This window comes from Cynocephalus volans, chromosome 10 (genome assembly GCF_027409185.1).
Source record: "Cynocephalus volans isolate mCynVol1 chromosome 10, mCynVol1.pri, whole genome shotgun sequence".
NCBI classification, from domain to species: domain Eukaryota; kingdom Metazoa; phylum Chordata; class Mammalia; order Dermoptera; family Cynocephalidae; genus Cynocephalus; species Cynocephalus volans.
The window spans coordinates 57843476-57857633 of NC_084469.1; the positions used below are offsets into that span (position 1 = coordinate 57843476).

The following is a 14158-nucleotide window of genomic DNA, read 5'->3' on the forward strand; positions in this document are numbered from 1 at the left end:
CACGGGCCAGCCGGCTCGCCCGGGGGCCATGGCAGCGGCGGCGAATGCAGCCGAGGGGGTCTCGGGTCTGGGGCCTCCCGGGCAAGTGATTCATCTGAACGTCGGAGGCAAGAGGTGAGTGTGGGAGATTAATAAATCCACTCCCTCGCGGGCGGGGAGCGGGGGTGGTAGTACCCGCCTCTCCTCGGGGAAATCTCTGTCCATCAAGGGTTGCTCCGCCCCCTGCTGGAGGCGCGAGAGCCTGGAAAAACGCTGGGGGAGGGGAGGAAACTGGATCCTCACCCTCCCTTTCCCCATCACCTTTTGCGTCCGCTTCCCTTCCCCGCTCAGATTCAGTACCTCTCGCCAGACTCTCACCTGGATCCCAGACTCCTTCTTTTCCAGGTGATCGGGAGAGCGAGTTTGGGGCGGGGGGTAAGCAGAAGGAGAGGGTGTGGGGAGAGACCTAATTTCTAGCACCCAGCCTTCGCCTCGGCTCGTGACACCTGCTCTGCGTCCCCTCCCTGTAGTCTTCTGAGCGGACGCATCTCAACGCTGAAAGATGAGACCGGAGCAGTGAGTAGGGGAAGAGCTGAAATAGGGCGGCCGGTCGAGGGAGGGACAGGACCTCCAGTCAGTCCCACTCTTTGCTCCGTACATCCTCTGCCCCCTTTTCCTGCAGATCTTCATCGACAGGGACCCCACCGTCTTCGCCCCCATCCTCAACTTCCTGCGCACCAAAGAGTTGGACCTCAGGTTGGCATGGATAAAAGGGAGGGAGTCCCCCACCGTCTTTACCCCCTTGAGAAGTCTCTTCTTCTCAGAATGTCCACTTAAGCTCCATTCTATTAGAATTTTCATTCAGAACCTAGATCATATTAAAATTATATGTCCTTAGATTTTTCCCTAAACACACACTCATTTTCACTGCCCATATCTTCTTAGAATCTTGATCCTGTCAAAATTGGCTACTCCTGGACATTCTCTGTGCAGTTTCGAAAATTTCCTCCTCAAAGTTCTCTGCTCATTCCCCCATCCCAGACCTTGACCCCTAGTCAATTCTGCCACCCAGGGGTGTCCATGGCTCCAGCCTCCTCCATGAAGCCCAGTTCTATGGGCTCACTCCTCTGGGTAAGTGAGGTCCCCAATTGTCATCCTCATTGCATAGAAAACCAGCTCTCTACTGTTGGCTCCTGAATGCTCCCTGCCCTTCTTCCCTGTCTCTCCTGAAAGAGGGTTGGATTAGAGTTGAGAGCACTAGATTTGGCCCTGGGTCTGAGAGAAGTGGTAAAAGAGATGGGGAAGAGAAAAGGGATCTGCCTCAGTACCCCCCCAAGTCCCAGCGTTTTAGTCCTTCCGTCACAGTTCGTCGCCTGCAGCTGCGGGAGGAGTTGGATCGATCTTCTTGTGGAAACGTCCTCTTCAATGGTTACCTGCCCCCACCAGGTGGGCACTCCCAATGGATTGACGGGAGGAGGGTTTGAACTAAAGACTACACTTCTCATGAGACGGCAGCCCTTGGGTGCCTGTGCTGTGGGCCCTGAGACACTATGGGAGTTGTAGTTGTATATCAGATGCTTGGGCTGATGCTTGGAAGGGAAGTAGGAAACAGCATTTCCCATGAGGCAATGGGCCCGCTAGTTCTCCTTGAGGCTCAGAAGTATGCCATAGGGCCTAATGGGAGTTGTAGTTCAGGTTCGATTTCCTCGCGGGGAGGATTTGGAACAACTGGAGTCCTTTGCATGGAGGGGAGAAATATCAAAGGAAACTTCTTCACTATAATCCCGGAGAGACCTCGGAGCAGCCAGCCCACTGCCTATGGAAAGTATGTCCCAGCAGTTATTAGGAACTGTAGTCCACTAGGCTTTGCTGACTGGTAGAAAGAACAAGGTGGGGAAATTTAATCTATAGCTTTCTTTTCCTGACCTCAGTCATTACCTACTTCCTTTGTAAAATTTGCCAAATATAGAGACCTGTACTATTATTTTCCTAACTTAGTTTTACCCCGTTTTCAAAAAAATCAACTTAAATAGAAATTTTGTAGCACTGTCACTATACCACAAATACAAAGTAAACATGAAAATAAAACCCCCCAAAGCATAAAAGAAAACAAACAAACAAACATAACAGTGTTATTACACTCTGGCTAGATGCTGTTGCCTGCCAAGGGTGCAGGCTTCCATTTATTAAAAGGGAAGATTAGTAAATATTGAAGAAGCATTAACATCATAGCAGAACTGTATTAAACTGAGTCTTCCTCTGTGAGGGGCTCAAGGGAATAACTCTCTGTGTGATTCAGTGTTATTTAATGCCATATCCCTGCACCACCTAAAATCTTCACCAGGAGGCTATGCTTCACACGTGGGGAAATCAGTATCTGTCATATTTAAGTGCTTACTACATGACAGCCATGTTTACAGCTATCGTTACTCTGCCTCTCTTACTATAGTGTTCCCGGTGAAACGACCGAACCGGCACAGCCTGGCAGGGCCCCAGCAGGTAGGGGGACGTCCAGCCCCTGTTCGACGGAGCAACACAATGCCCCCCAACCTGGGCAATGCAGGGCTGCTGGGCCGAATGCTAGATGAGAAAATCCCTCCCTCCCCCTCAGGTACGTTTCTATCTCCTAGGAGGTCGGGGCAGCCAGTGGGGCCCTGTGACCCTGCCCTGATCCCTACTCTTCTCCCCAAGGGCAACCGGAGGAGCCGGGGATGGTGCGCCTGGTGTGTGGACACCACAACTGGATCGCCGTGGCCTATACCCAGTTTCTTGTCTGTTATAGGTGCTCAGGGCGGGGGTGGCAGGAGGTTCTGAGCCCTGTTGATGGGGAGGGCTTAAGGTGAGGGTTGATGGTGTCCCACTAATCCTACAGGCTAAAGGAAGCCTCTGGCTGGCAGCTAGTGTTTTCCAGCCCCCGCCTGGACTGGCCCATTGAGCGATTGGCGCTCACAGCCCGGGTGCCCGGTGGGGCTTTGGGTGAGCACGACAAGATGGTGGCAGCGGCCACAGGCAGTGAGATCCTGCTGTGGGCACTGCAGGCAGAAGGCGGTGGCTCTGAGATAGGTATGGCCCCAGGCCTTTTCCAGAACCCTCTGCCTTTAGAATTCTGTGGGCTATTAAAATAACTCACCTCATGAAATTCTCAAACCCATACAAAATCTCTGCCCTGTTAGATTTCTTTGCCTCATTAGAATGCTCCAACCCTTCAGAATTCCATCCTGTTAAAATTCCTTGGCCTGTTAGAAAAATGAACCCATGTGCAATTCTCTCTTTCATCAGAATTCCCTGCCCTGTTAGATCTCTTTGCTTTATAAGAATGCACCATGCCAATAAAATCCCAGAGGCTGTAAGAATCTGTGTTGCCATTAGAAATCTCTTGACTTGTTAGAATAATCTGTCCCTAACAAATCCTAGTCCTCTGAGAATCCTCTGCCATCACTAGAGTTTTTTTGCCTGTCGCAAATATCAGCCATGTTAGAATTCCACACTCCGTGGGAGTCCCACACTCCACCAGAAATCTGGCCCGTTGTAATCCTCTATAATTCCTGCTGCAATCCTCTATCCTGTGAGGATTCCATGGCCCAACTGAATTGTCTGTCTCTTGGAATTCTTCCTGCCACCACTCTCCTCCCCACTTCATCGGGGAGGAGAGTGGTGAGCCCTCCTTGCCCTGTAGGAGTCTTCCATCTGGGGGTGCCTGTGGAGGCCTTGTTCTTTGTTGGGAACCAGCTCATTGCCACAAGCCACACCGGGCGCATTGGGGTGTGGAATGCTGTCACCAAGCACTGGCAGGTCAGAGTTCTGGCCAGCCTGGCTACCTTCTCCCCACCTGTTGGGACTGTACAGACCCAGGGAGGGATTCCTTTCTGTCCCCCCACTCCCACCCCAGAGAAAGCCAGAGAACCCAACAGTGGGCCAGACATGGGGATGTGTGCAATAAAGGCCTAAGGGGCATCAGGGAGGCCTTCCTGGAGGAGGAGCTGCAGAGTTGACGTGAGGGATGGAAGAGTTTGGAAGGGAGGAGAGAGGAATCTCCAGGCACTTGGTTGGGGAGCAGGTGAGGGGAGATTGTATAGGAGGCAGAAACCCAGAAAGAGATGTGCGAATGTCCATCACTCTCTCTGTACCCACCCCAAGCCATGTCCAAACTGAAAAAAAAAAAAATCTACAGTGTTGTTTTTATCCTACTAAAGTCTGAGTGTTTGGGAGAGAGACAGACAGACAAAGGCAGACAAAGAGATTGAGATAGAGGGAGAGAAACAGACAAATAGAAATAGAGAAAATCAGAAAGAGGTGATGGAAGGATGGACAGAGTGAAACCAGGGCTGAATGACTGTGGTAGATGAAGGGACACAGAGAGATAGAGGTGAGTTATTTTGGGGGGTGGGTGGGTAGTAGGGTGGCTGTCGAGTATGGGGATGTGAACCTGTGACCTTGGAATTAGAGTAATGTCAGAAATCCAGAGTCAAGGTGTTATAACACCAAGGTCAAGGGTTTGGATCCCTGTACCAGCCAGCCGTCAAAAGAAAAGAAAAAATGACAGAGTCAAGGAGAGACTGAGACCCACTCAGAGACAAAGAGACAGATGTACAAAAGGGAGTCACAGGAAGAATGGGATGAAGAGAGATAGGCCAGGCATAGGTAGGTAGGCTCTGGATCAGGGAGGAGAGGGCATGCTGTCGGGGGCTGCAGAAGCAGAGGCATTGGAGGCTCCATGGCCACAGCCTGTCCTTCCCTGCGCCAGGTCCAGGAGGTGCAGCCCATCACCAGTTACGATGCTGCAGGCTCCTTTCTCCTCCTGGGCTGCAACAATGGCTCCATCTACTATGTGGGTGAGCAGCAGCCTATGCCCTGGTGTCTGAGAGACTCCCCCAGGAAATGGGAGGGGAGGGGACAGGATGGGGCACCTTCAGCAAACCTGCTCTACCCTCCCTACCCTCCCCAGATGTGCAGAAGTTCCCCCTGCGCATGAAGGACAACGATCTCCTTGTCAGCGAGCTCTACCGGGACCCGGCAGAGGACGGGGTCACTGCACTCAGTGTCTACCTCACCCCCAAGACCAGTAAGCTATGACCTGGCTTCCCCTCCTGCCATGACCAGCCAAACCAGCCTCAGCCTGCAGTTGTCTCCCGACTTGCATAGCATGACACAGTGGGATTTATCAGGAGGAGGGGCAGATTCCTCTCTCATTTAGTCATTCATCAGTAGTTAGTCTATGTTTTCTTTCCCACTTCTGTGATTAGGTCGTGATGTTTGCATGTTTGTAAAACAGAGGATATGTGTTTTACAGTGGCTGAAGCTGACTTCTCTTACTTGGGACAGTTTTTCTGTTTTCTTTTTTTTCTTTTTTGATAAAGCTCATTTTTTCTAGCAGGAATATTTAATAATATACCTAACTTCACAGCACATTATCACCTTTTTTCTACATAAGGCTCCTTTCTCAGTTCATTTATTTATTCCATTCCTCCCCATCTCCCTCCCCGCCACATGCCACTATTTTGTCATGTTGAACATTTATCTTTTTATTTGTATGTTTCCTTACAAAATGAGTATTGTGGACACGTTTTTGAATTTACATAAATGTCATTGGGCATATATCCCAGTTATCCTCTTACTTTTTGTCCATCCATGTTACTACGTGTAACCCTAATCCATTGCTCGTGACTGCTGCACAAAATATAAAACCACATCTTAACTACCCACATTCCTTAAGATAGTCCGTTAAGTTTCTGACAGTTGCAAAATCATTTTTCCCCTATGGAAAGTTGGCCAGGGCGGAGAATCCCTCAGATACACTGGGTTACATTTTCCCGTCTTGCTCTTTGTCTGTTTATGTCTCTTCCTACGTTTTTCTGTCTTTCTAATTCCACCTCTCTATGTCTCTGTCTCTATATCCCCCCATGTGATTCAGATTCTTGGTTCCCTGTGTCTGTTTCTCTATTTTTCTGTTTCTCTTCTCTCTCTTTTTAGCTCCATTTCTCTCTCTATCTTAATTTCTGTCTCTGGGTCTTTCCTTCTCTGATCTGTGCCTTCATGTCCCTGTTCTTCCATTCCCCACATCTCCCCCACACCATGTTATCTCCCTTTTTCCCTCTCTCCTGGATTTCTGACTCTGTCTCTGTTCTGTGTCTGTCTGCCTCTTTCTCTCTGCCTTGGTGTCTGTCTGTCTGTGACCCAATCCTTGTCTTCATGTTTGGTCTCACCAGGTGACAGCGGGAACTGGATCGAGATTGCCTATGGCACCAGCTCAGGGGGTGTGCGGGTCATTGTGCAGCACCCTGAGACAGTGGGCTCGGGGCCCCAGCTCTTCCAGACCTTCACCGTGCACCGCAGCCCCGTCACCAAGATCATGCTGTCAGAGAAGCACCTCATCTCAGGTGGGCCTTACTGGGCCAGCCCAGGTGTCCGTCTCTCTGCAGGAGAGACAGCTCAGATGGCAGCATGAAGCCAGGTGGATGAGGATTTCCACTGGAGCAGAACATTTTGTAGGGAGAGAGCTCTATGGGAGAGAGAATTGACTTTGGACAGTAATTGGGGAAGTGAGAGAACACCGTAAGGGAAGAAGTCTCAGGGAGAGTGCATTGTGGCGGGAAGAGGAGAAATCATTAATTCAATAAGCAATTATTAAGCATCTACTGTGTGCCAGGCACAGGGGATACAGTGATGAACACAACAGGCTACATCCCTGCCCTCACAGAGCTAATATTCTAGTGGGGATGGCAGACAATAAATAAATATATAAAAATATAAGTCAACATAGGTGGTGATAAGGACCATGAATAAAAACAAAGCTGTGTGTGGCTGGAGAGTGCGTAGGTCAGGGAAGGCCTTTCTGAGGAAGGACCTTTGAGCACAAATGAAGGAACGAGCCATGCAAATCAGTGGGGACGAGAATTCCAGGCAGAGGGAACAGGCATTGCAAAGGCTCTGAAGTGGGAGGATGTTTGATGTGTTTGAGGAAGAACAGGGAGCCCCCCGTGCCTGAGCGAGGGGGAGAGTGGGAGGAGATGAGGGCAGGGAGGTGCTGGGTCAGGAGCCATGGAGGGCTCCAATCAGGGAGGGGCTCTGAGCAGCAAGACCAGACTCAGGTCTTCGCAGGCTCCCTCTGGTTGCATGTAGGGACACACTGTGGGAACAGGACAGGAGCAGTGGGACCAGGGAGGAGGCTGCTGCAGTGGTCCAGGCAGGAGACAAGATGGACAGGACCAGGGTAAGGGCTGTGGACAGGATAAGGTGAGATAATGCTCTGGAATGATTTTGGAGGAAGAGCCAACAGGATTTTTGACCATTTGGAATTCTGGAGAGGAGAGAATTCTCTGAAAGGGAAGCATTCAGAGGGGCTGAATCCTTATATCTCTGAAAGGGGGTCATCCTGGGGCTCAGGAAAATGGGGTAGCCTTGATGCCACAGCCAGGCATGACCTTCTGCTGTTCTCATACTCTTCAGTCTGTGCTGACAACAACCATGTGCGGACATGGTCTGTGACTCGCTTCCGAGGCATGATTTCCACCCAGCCTGGCTCCACCCCACTTGCTTCTTTCAAGATCCTGGCGCTAGAATCGGCCGACGGGCATGGTGGCTGCAGTGCTGGAAATGACATTGGTGCCTCCTGGCCCCTGGCCCCCACCCCACTGACCTGCCCCCCACTGGCCCACACTGACCCCCTTACCTGATCTCTGTAGACCTCTACCGACCCACCCAACAGACCTGGCTGGCCTTCATTGACCTCTACCTAGGCACCCTCCCATCCCCATTGACTACTGACCCCTGTAGACCTCCACTGACCTCTACCTGACCCTGTTGACCTCCATTTACCCCCATTGATTCTTGCTGACTGCCACCTGACCTTGAACCCCACCTTCACTGATGTGCACCTGACCCTGATGTGCCTGAGCTCCACTGACTTTTGGGACCCCCCAACCCTCTCTGACCCAGCCCAACTCCAGCAACCTGGGGTTGGGACCTAGGTCTGGGAAGGGGTCCATTAGTGTGGAAGGAAGAAGAGCCTTGGGGTCTGAGGGCCTGGGGACCCCAGCTGGCCCTGACCGTTGCCCCTGCCTGGCCCAGGACCCTACGGTGAGCGAGATGACCAGCAAGTATTCATTCAGAAGGTGGTGCCAAGCGCCAGCAAGCTCTTTGTGAGGCTTTCATCCACTGGTCAGCGGTGAGGACTGTCCCATCAAACAGGGAGGGTGGTCAGAGGAGAAGGCAAGACACCAGCTGGGTCACTGAGGCCAGAAAGGTGTCCCAGCCAAGGGACACTGAAGGAGCAAAGGCAGGGAGGGAGACAAGTGGCCTGGGCTTGGGGGCTAGAGTTATCAAAGGTATGACAGGTATGGGTGGGAGTGAAGGTGGAGAAACCTCAGGCCCCTGTGCTGGATCTCATGCAGAGATAACCAGTGTAGTCAGTGCCAGGATGGGGGAGGCCCAGGCAGAGGGGTCAGGTTGGGATGGGGAGGTGCAGGCAGAGGGGTCAGGTTGGGATGGGGAGGCCCAGGCAGAGGGGTCAGGTTGGGATGGGGAGGTGCAGGCAGAGGGGTCAGGTTGGGATGGGGAGGCCCAGGCAGAGGGGTCAGGTTGGGATGGGGAGGTGCAGGCAGAGGGGTCAGGTTGGGATGGGGAGGTGCAGGCAGAGGGGTCAGGTTGGGATGGGGAGGCCCAGGCAGAGGGGTCAGGTTGGGATGGGGAGGCACAGGAAGAGGGGTCAGGTTGGGATGGGGAGGCACAGGCAGAGGGGTCAGGGATGGGATGGGGAGGCACAGGCAGAGGGGTCAGGGATGGGATGGGGAGGCCCAGGCAGAGGGGTCAGGGCCGGGATGGGGAGGCACAGGAAACTGTAGGAGCCCAGAGGGGGTGCTTGCTTCAGCCTGGGAAGTGGCCCGGGAGAGTTTTCTCATCGAGGGGACTCTGAGCAGACACCTGAAGGATAAATAGGAATGAGCAGAAGAAAGGAGGGAACAGGGTGCCACCTAGCTGAGGGAAAAGCATGTGCAAAGGTTGGGACGGGTCAAATAGGGTTATGAGTGAAGTGCATGGGGTTTCTCTGGCTGGAACATAGAACCTGAGGGTGGCGGGGGGTGTGCTGCAGAGATGGCCAGGGCCTTGTCAGTCATGTGGAAGAGCTGAGACTCGGTTCTGAATGCACTGGGGAACTGTGGCCACTGTGAGGGGATGCAGTGAAGGTTGGACAGTACACCAGAACACAGGGAGGAGGTGGGACAGGTGTCTGGTGGGAGATGGGCACAGGGATCCTTGCGAGAGACATTCAAGAGGCTGATAGGTCAGGGAAGCACGTGGATGAGACTCAGGCCTTTCCTGAGATGGGAACAGGGAAGAATGGCAGATTTGGGGAGGATCCTGAGGCCCAATTGGAGGCCAGGGATGTCCAAGAGGCTACTGGACCCCTGGGGCTGGAACTCAAGACATAAGTAGAGTGGGAATGGATAAGGATTGGGGGTGATCATCGGAGGTGCAGAAAGTGAACTCATAATGGTAGGGACTGTGACCCAGGAAGGGTATGGGGATAAGAGGGACCACGCTGGGCCTTGGCGTGACTGGGGTGACCCTCTCACCCTCTTGCAACCCTTAGGGTGTGCTCTGTGCGCTCGGTGGATGGCTCGCCCACAACTGCCTTCACGGTGCTCGAGTGTGAAGGCTCCCGGCGGCTTGGCTCTCGGCCCCGGCGCTACCTGCTCACGGGCCAGGCCAATGGCAGCCTGGCCATGTGGGACCTGACCACTGCCATGGACGGCCTTGGCCAGGCCCCTGGTACTCACTACACCACCTCAATCCCTTCCCAAGCCCCATGGATTTGCTCAGAACCCCTATCCACAACCTATGTCACCATGATCTCTTTTCCTAAACCCTTGCCCTCTGAGCCCTTTCCTTCTCCTTTGACCTTTTTTCTCTGCCCTTCCAAGCCCTCCTTGCCATTGCTTTTCAGCCCCTCTCTCTTAGCCTCTGATCCCTGTCCATTGATCTCTGCATCCTTTCACCTGTCCCAACCCTTGATGCTTACACTATGACCTCTGTCCCTTGCCCTGTGATCCCTGTCTTGCACCCTGACTCCACTTCCTTGCCCCTCAGCAGGTGGCCTGACAGAGGAAGAGCTGATGGAACAGCTAGAGCAGTGCGAGCTGACCCCACTGGCTTCCTCACGGGGCTCTCTCCCCAGCCCCTCACCCCGCACCTCTCTCACCAGGTAGCCAAGACTCCGCTTCCCCTTCTGTGCAGTGGGTGGAGAGGAGAGCATGGGGCCCTTGGGAGGGGAGGTGGCCCAGGTGCCCCATGCTGACCTGCAATGACCTTCCCCACCCCCTCAGTCTCCACTCAGCATCCAGCAGCATCTCCCTGTCTGGCCGCCATGGGAGTCCAAGCCCCCTGCAGGCTGAGGCCCAGCGCCGTGGGGGAGGCAGCTTCGTGGAACGCTGCCAGGAACTGGTGCGGAGTGGGCCGGAGCCCCGACGACCACCAACACCAGCCCCCCGGCCCTCCACAGGTCTTGAGGCTCCACTTACACCCCCCAAAGTGAAGCTCAATGAAACTTCCTTTTAAACACAACTGCCATTGTGCCTTTAAACACCCTGGTCCTAGGGAACTCAGGTGCCTCCCTGCCTCCTGTCAGAGCCTTGGGTTCAGGGCCATGGCCTCCTTGGAATGATCATTGTTACTAGGCCCCCACCTTCCCCCTTTTCTGGAAGCCAAAGTCTCCCTCCCCAATAAAATCCTCACTGCCAACACCTTGTTTGCATTCTTAGTGGGTTCGGGATCCCCACAGAAGGGGTAAGGGAGATGTGGGGCCCAACCAGGTCCCTGGTAGTAGATTCAGGAACATCTGTCTCTCTGGATCCAGGGGTTCAAACACTCACCCAGAATGTCTTTCCATCTCTTGGCTTTGCTTTCTTCTGGAATGTATCATTTTTGGTCAAGTTTTCCTCTCTCTGTGGCAGGATGACTTCAGGTAGCTCCTTGGCAACTTTTTTCTCTTTAGCAGCAGCAAAAGTCACAGGACTGATTCCTACTGGCTTGCGCTGAGTCAGATGGCCATTCCTGAATCAGTCACTGTGGCCACTGTGATGAATGTCTTCCATTTTTCCGGCCTGGGTCATGTGCCCTCACAGGCCAGGTGATGAGGTCAGTCCCGCGGGGGCAAAGTGGAGGAGGAGTTCCTGAGAGGAGCACCAGGGAACTGTTCCCTCAAGCAGGGGCAAATGCTACACGTAGGCAGAAGCACAGGTGCTGGCTAAGTGCTTGCCGTATCCTTAACACATGTGCCCAACACCTTGCCGCTGCAAACACCTTGCCCAGGATCCTGGCTACCCTGTCTCTTGTCCCTTTCCTGCCCAGACCAGAGATGGTGTGTGGGACAGCTTCAGCTCACTCCAGCCCGACATTCGTGGAATTTTTCTCTCTAATGATGCCTTTTCCTATGGTGCTTCCTCAGGGAGGTTTTCTGCATCTATTCCTTGGGCCAATGAAGAGGAGACAGAGTGGACCAGACTAGGAGCAAGGGATTTTAGAATATGCTAATTCTAGAATTCCAGTTTCTGGAATGTGAGAGCTTCTGAAACATAGTAGAGAGGTATCTAGAATATTAGGGAATGTGGAAGTGCTAGAGAATTAACGATATTAGGTTTCTCCCTTGCATATCAGAAAATCCAGACTGTAGATGTTTCTAACAAAAGACCTGGAAAATAACTGATTCTAGAATAGAGGAAGAGAGAGAGCTGGAATGTCAGCAAATCTAGAACAGTGAAGAGGGTTTTTGTTTTGTTTATTTAATACTAGGAATAAAACAGTGTGCATATGGGAGCACACAAGGTGGGGGGAAGCTTCTGGAATGCCAGGGGTCTAGAACTCTGAGGGATTCTGATAGGTTGAGATCAGATCAGATACAAGGGATGACAGACACTACCCCTGGGGAATCATGTCTCTGATAGGGAGGGAAGTGGGGACTCCAAATTCTGGGGGGAGGGGAAGCCAACGCCATCCCCGGAAGTCGCAGTGGTGAGCCAGAGGTTGTTGCCTAGCAACGAGCATTGAAGATGCCCTGGATCCCAGGCAGAAGGGAGAAATTTCGGCAGCGCCCCCAGCAAATGCTCCAGCCACAGGGTAGGAGGTGGGGAGGGAGGAAGGGGGGCAGGGACACGTTGTCCCTCAGGGCCATGTGAGCACAGATCTTGGGGCTGACTCAAAGACAGGTACACGGAGCACATTCACGGGCATTCCATGATCATGCTGGGACAGCGCACGAATGGCCGTGAATGGGGCGAGAATGCCGTCGTCGGTGCTCCAGGGGGCTGTGTATACAGTGGGTGGACACAGATTTCTAGGTGTCAGTGTGAAATGGAGGCATGGACTGCTGTAGGTGGCACTAACAGTGTGAGTGTGGCTGTGTGACTCAGCGCGTGTGTCTCACTGTAAGGGGAGATGAGAGGGTCCCCTGTCCATCCCGCACACCCTCCATTGGAAGAAGGAGCAGAAGTGGGGGATGGGAGTGAAGCTGGATCAGTTGCTGTTCACAGTGGGGTGTCCTGTCGTCAGGGCGTTGTAGCTTCGTACTGTGAGTGGGTGGAGCCTGGGATCCACTGGGGGCGGGACTAACTCTACAGAACTGCAGAATCGAACTTATGTGAGAGATGGGGCCTGGAAACCCCAGAAGCCACGCAAACATGAAAGGAGTGGGGCTTTGGATCCTAAGTATTGGGGCTGCGTCCCAGTTGTCTGTGGGAAGGCGTGCGGCCTTTAATTCAGAAAAAAGAGATGGCTAGGAAGAGGTATCTGAAGCTCTAGGAACAATGCCATTGGGAAAGGAGAGTCAGGGTTTGTAATTTGGAGGAAAGAAGGTGGGGCCTTGAATTTATAAAAAGGGAAGGAGCTGGCTTGAGACCTTGTGAGTTTGGAGGCTGTGAGCAGGACTTGGAGCCTGGAACCTACTAAAGATGTGAATGGGGTCTAAGGTAACTTGTGTCCTTAGGGCCACAATGGTGGATCTTGAGGCTCCTAATGGTGAGATCCTTTAGAAGGTAGGGAATTGTAACTCTCTAATGATAAAGTCTGCAATTCTGGGGGTGGGAGGTTGCTCTTGGGAGCCTTTCAAGATTCAGGCAGGAAAGAGGGTCTGGTACTCTTTAGGGGCGACAGACAAGGATGCAGGAAGGGGCGGGGCTGGGACCTCTCCCAGGAGCGAAGTCTGTGGATCAGGGACGGAGCCTGGGCCCCCTGAGGGGCCGGGCTTCTGATAAACAAGCTTTTGCAGATGGTGAGTTTGGACCCTCTGAAACACAAGGCCTTGTGAAGGGGCAAATCATTTGGGAAGGCCCAGTGTGGGCCTGGGACCCTCAGTGGTACAGGACCCGGGGACTAATGCAGGATTAGCGCTTCCAGAATCCTCAGTCCCTCGCGTGGGAAGTGGGCACTCGAGGGGGACTTCCAGCTTCGGCACCAGCGAGGGAGCTAAATTCTGACCAAATTCTCCCAGAACTGTGAGCGGAGGGATGAGGCCTGCGAACAGGAGTCGAGCTTAGGAGACCCTGTTCACCGGCTCCACATTCCTCCCAGCTCTACGCACCCCCACACTTGAGGCCTCTGCTTCACGAGAGGGTTCACTGAGTCAGTACCCGACTCGCTCCTGATTTCTCTCTACCGCATGGATTGCTCGAGACCCCAGCGCGCCCCGCCCGGCACCTGTCCCGGGAGCCCCTCCCCTCCCGTCTCCCGATTGGCCGCGCGGGGAGCGCTGGCGGCGCCGGGCTCTGATTGGCGGGAAGTTCGCAGCCCGCGGCTTGGACCGTGGAGAAAGTGAGTCGGCCTCGGGCAGGGGCGGGGGTGGGGGCGGGGGCGGGGCCGCGCCCAGCCGGACCCGCTGGACTGACGGCCCGCCTGGAGCGGGACTTCGCGCCGGACACGATGCGGCAGCCTGGCCCCCGCGGCCGCCGCCCCCTTCTGCTGGTGGGGCTGCTGCTGCCGCTCCTCGCAGCTGCCGACAGCGCCACCTCCGCTGCCAGTCCCAGCCCCAGGCCCATCCAGGCCGTCGAGGTCGCGGTGGTCCCGGGCCGACCGGCTGGGTAAGCCCCGCTGCACCCGTCCTTCCTTCCCTGTGCCCCTTCCACTCAGTAAGTCTGGTGGTCCGGGAGGACCAGGACTTTCGGATTTAGGGAAATACGGACTCACTGCTTCG

The 14158-nt window shown here is 53.9% G+C and overlaps 2 protein-coding genes across 6 annotated transcripts in view; both read left to right on the forward strand.

Moving 5' to 3' along the window:
• On the forward strand, positions 1-10709 carry SHKBP1 (SH3KBP1 binding protein 1). 5 transcript variants are annotated; one of them, XM_063110203.1, is made up of 18 exons: positions 1-114; positions 331-384; positions 510-555; positions 662-735; positions 1052-1110; positions 1345-1425; positions 2429-2590; positions 2671-2761; positions 2852-3042; positions 3656-3771; positions 4724-4811; positions 4925-5041; positions 6186-6356; positions 7426-7581; positions 8047-8143; positions 9569-9747; positions 10066-10180; positions 10302-10709. In XM_063110203.1, the coding sequence occupies exons 1-18, from the start codon at positions 29-31 to the stop codon at positions 10531-10533; spliced, it is 2115 nt and encodes a 704-aa protein (XP_062966273.1). In that variant the 5' UTR covers positions 1-28; the 3' UTR covers positions 10534-10709. The 5 variants fall into 5 exon arrangements, with proteins under 5 accessions (XP_062966273.1, XP_062966274.1, XP_062966275.1 ...); XM_063110204.1 differs by having other exon boundaries at positions 10069-10180; XM_063110205.1 differs by lacking the exon at positions 7426-7581.
• A 3178-nt stretch (positions 10710-13887) lies between these two features.
• LTBP4 (latent transforming growth factor beta binding protein 4) overlaps positions 13888-14158 on the forward strand; it is a 28605-nt gene continuing 28334 nt past the window's right edge. Inside the window, exon 1 of the mRNA XM_063108922.1 lies at positions 13888-14045. Within this exon, the coding sequence (XP_062964992.1) occupies positions 13888-14045 (158 nt within the window). The remainder of the gene's footprint in view (positions 14046-14158) is intronic.

Coding starts and splice junctions, on each gene's coding strand:
- SHKBP1 (XM_063110203.1), top strand. CDS start 29: ATGGCAGCGGCGGCGAATGCAGCCGAGGGGGTCTCGGGTCTGGGGCCT. Junction 5,042..6,185: donor CTACCTCACCCCCAAGACCA/GTAAGCTATGAC, acceptor TGGTCTCACCAG/GTGACAGCGGGAACTGGATC. Junction 8,144..9,568: donor CTTTCATCCACTGGTCAGCG/GTGAGGACTGTC, acceptor TGCAACCCTTAG/GGTGTGCTCTGTGCGCTCGG.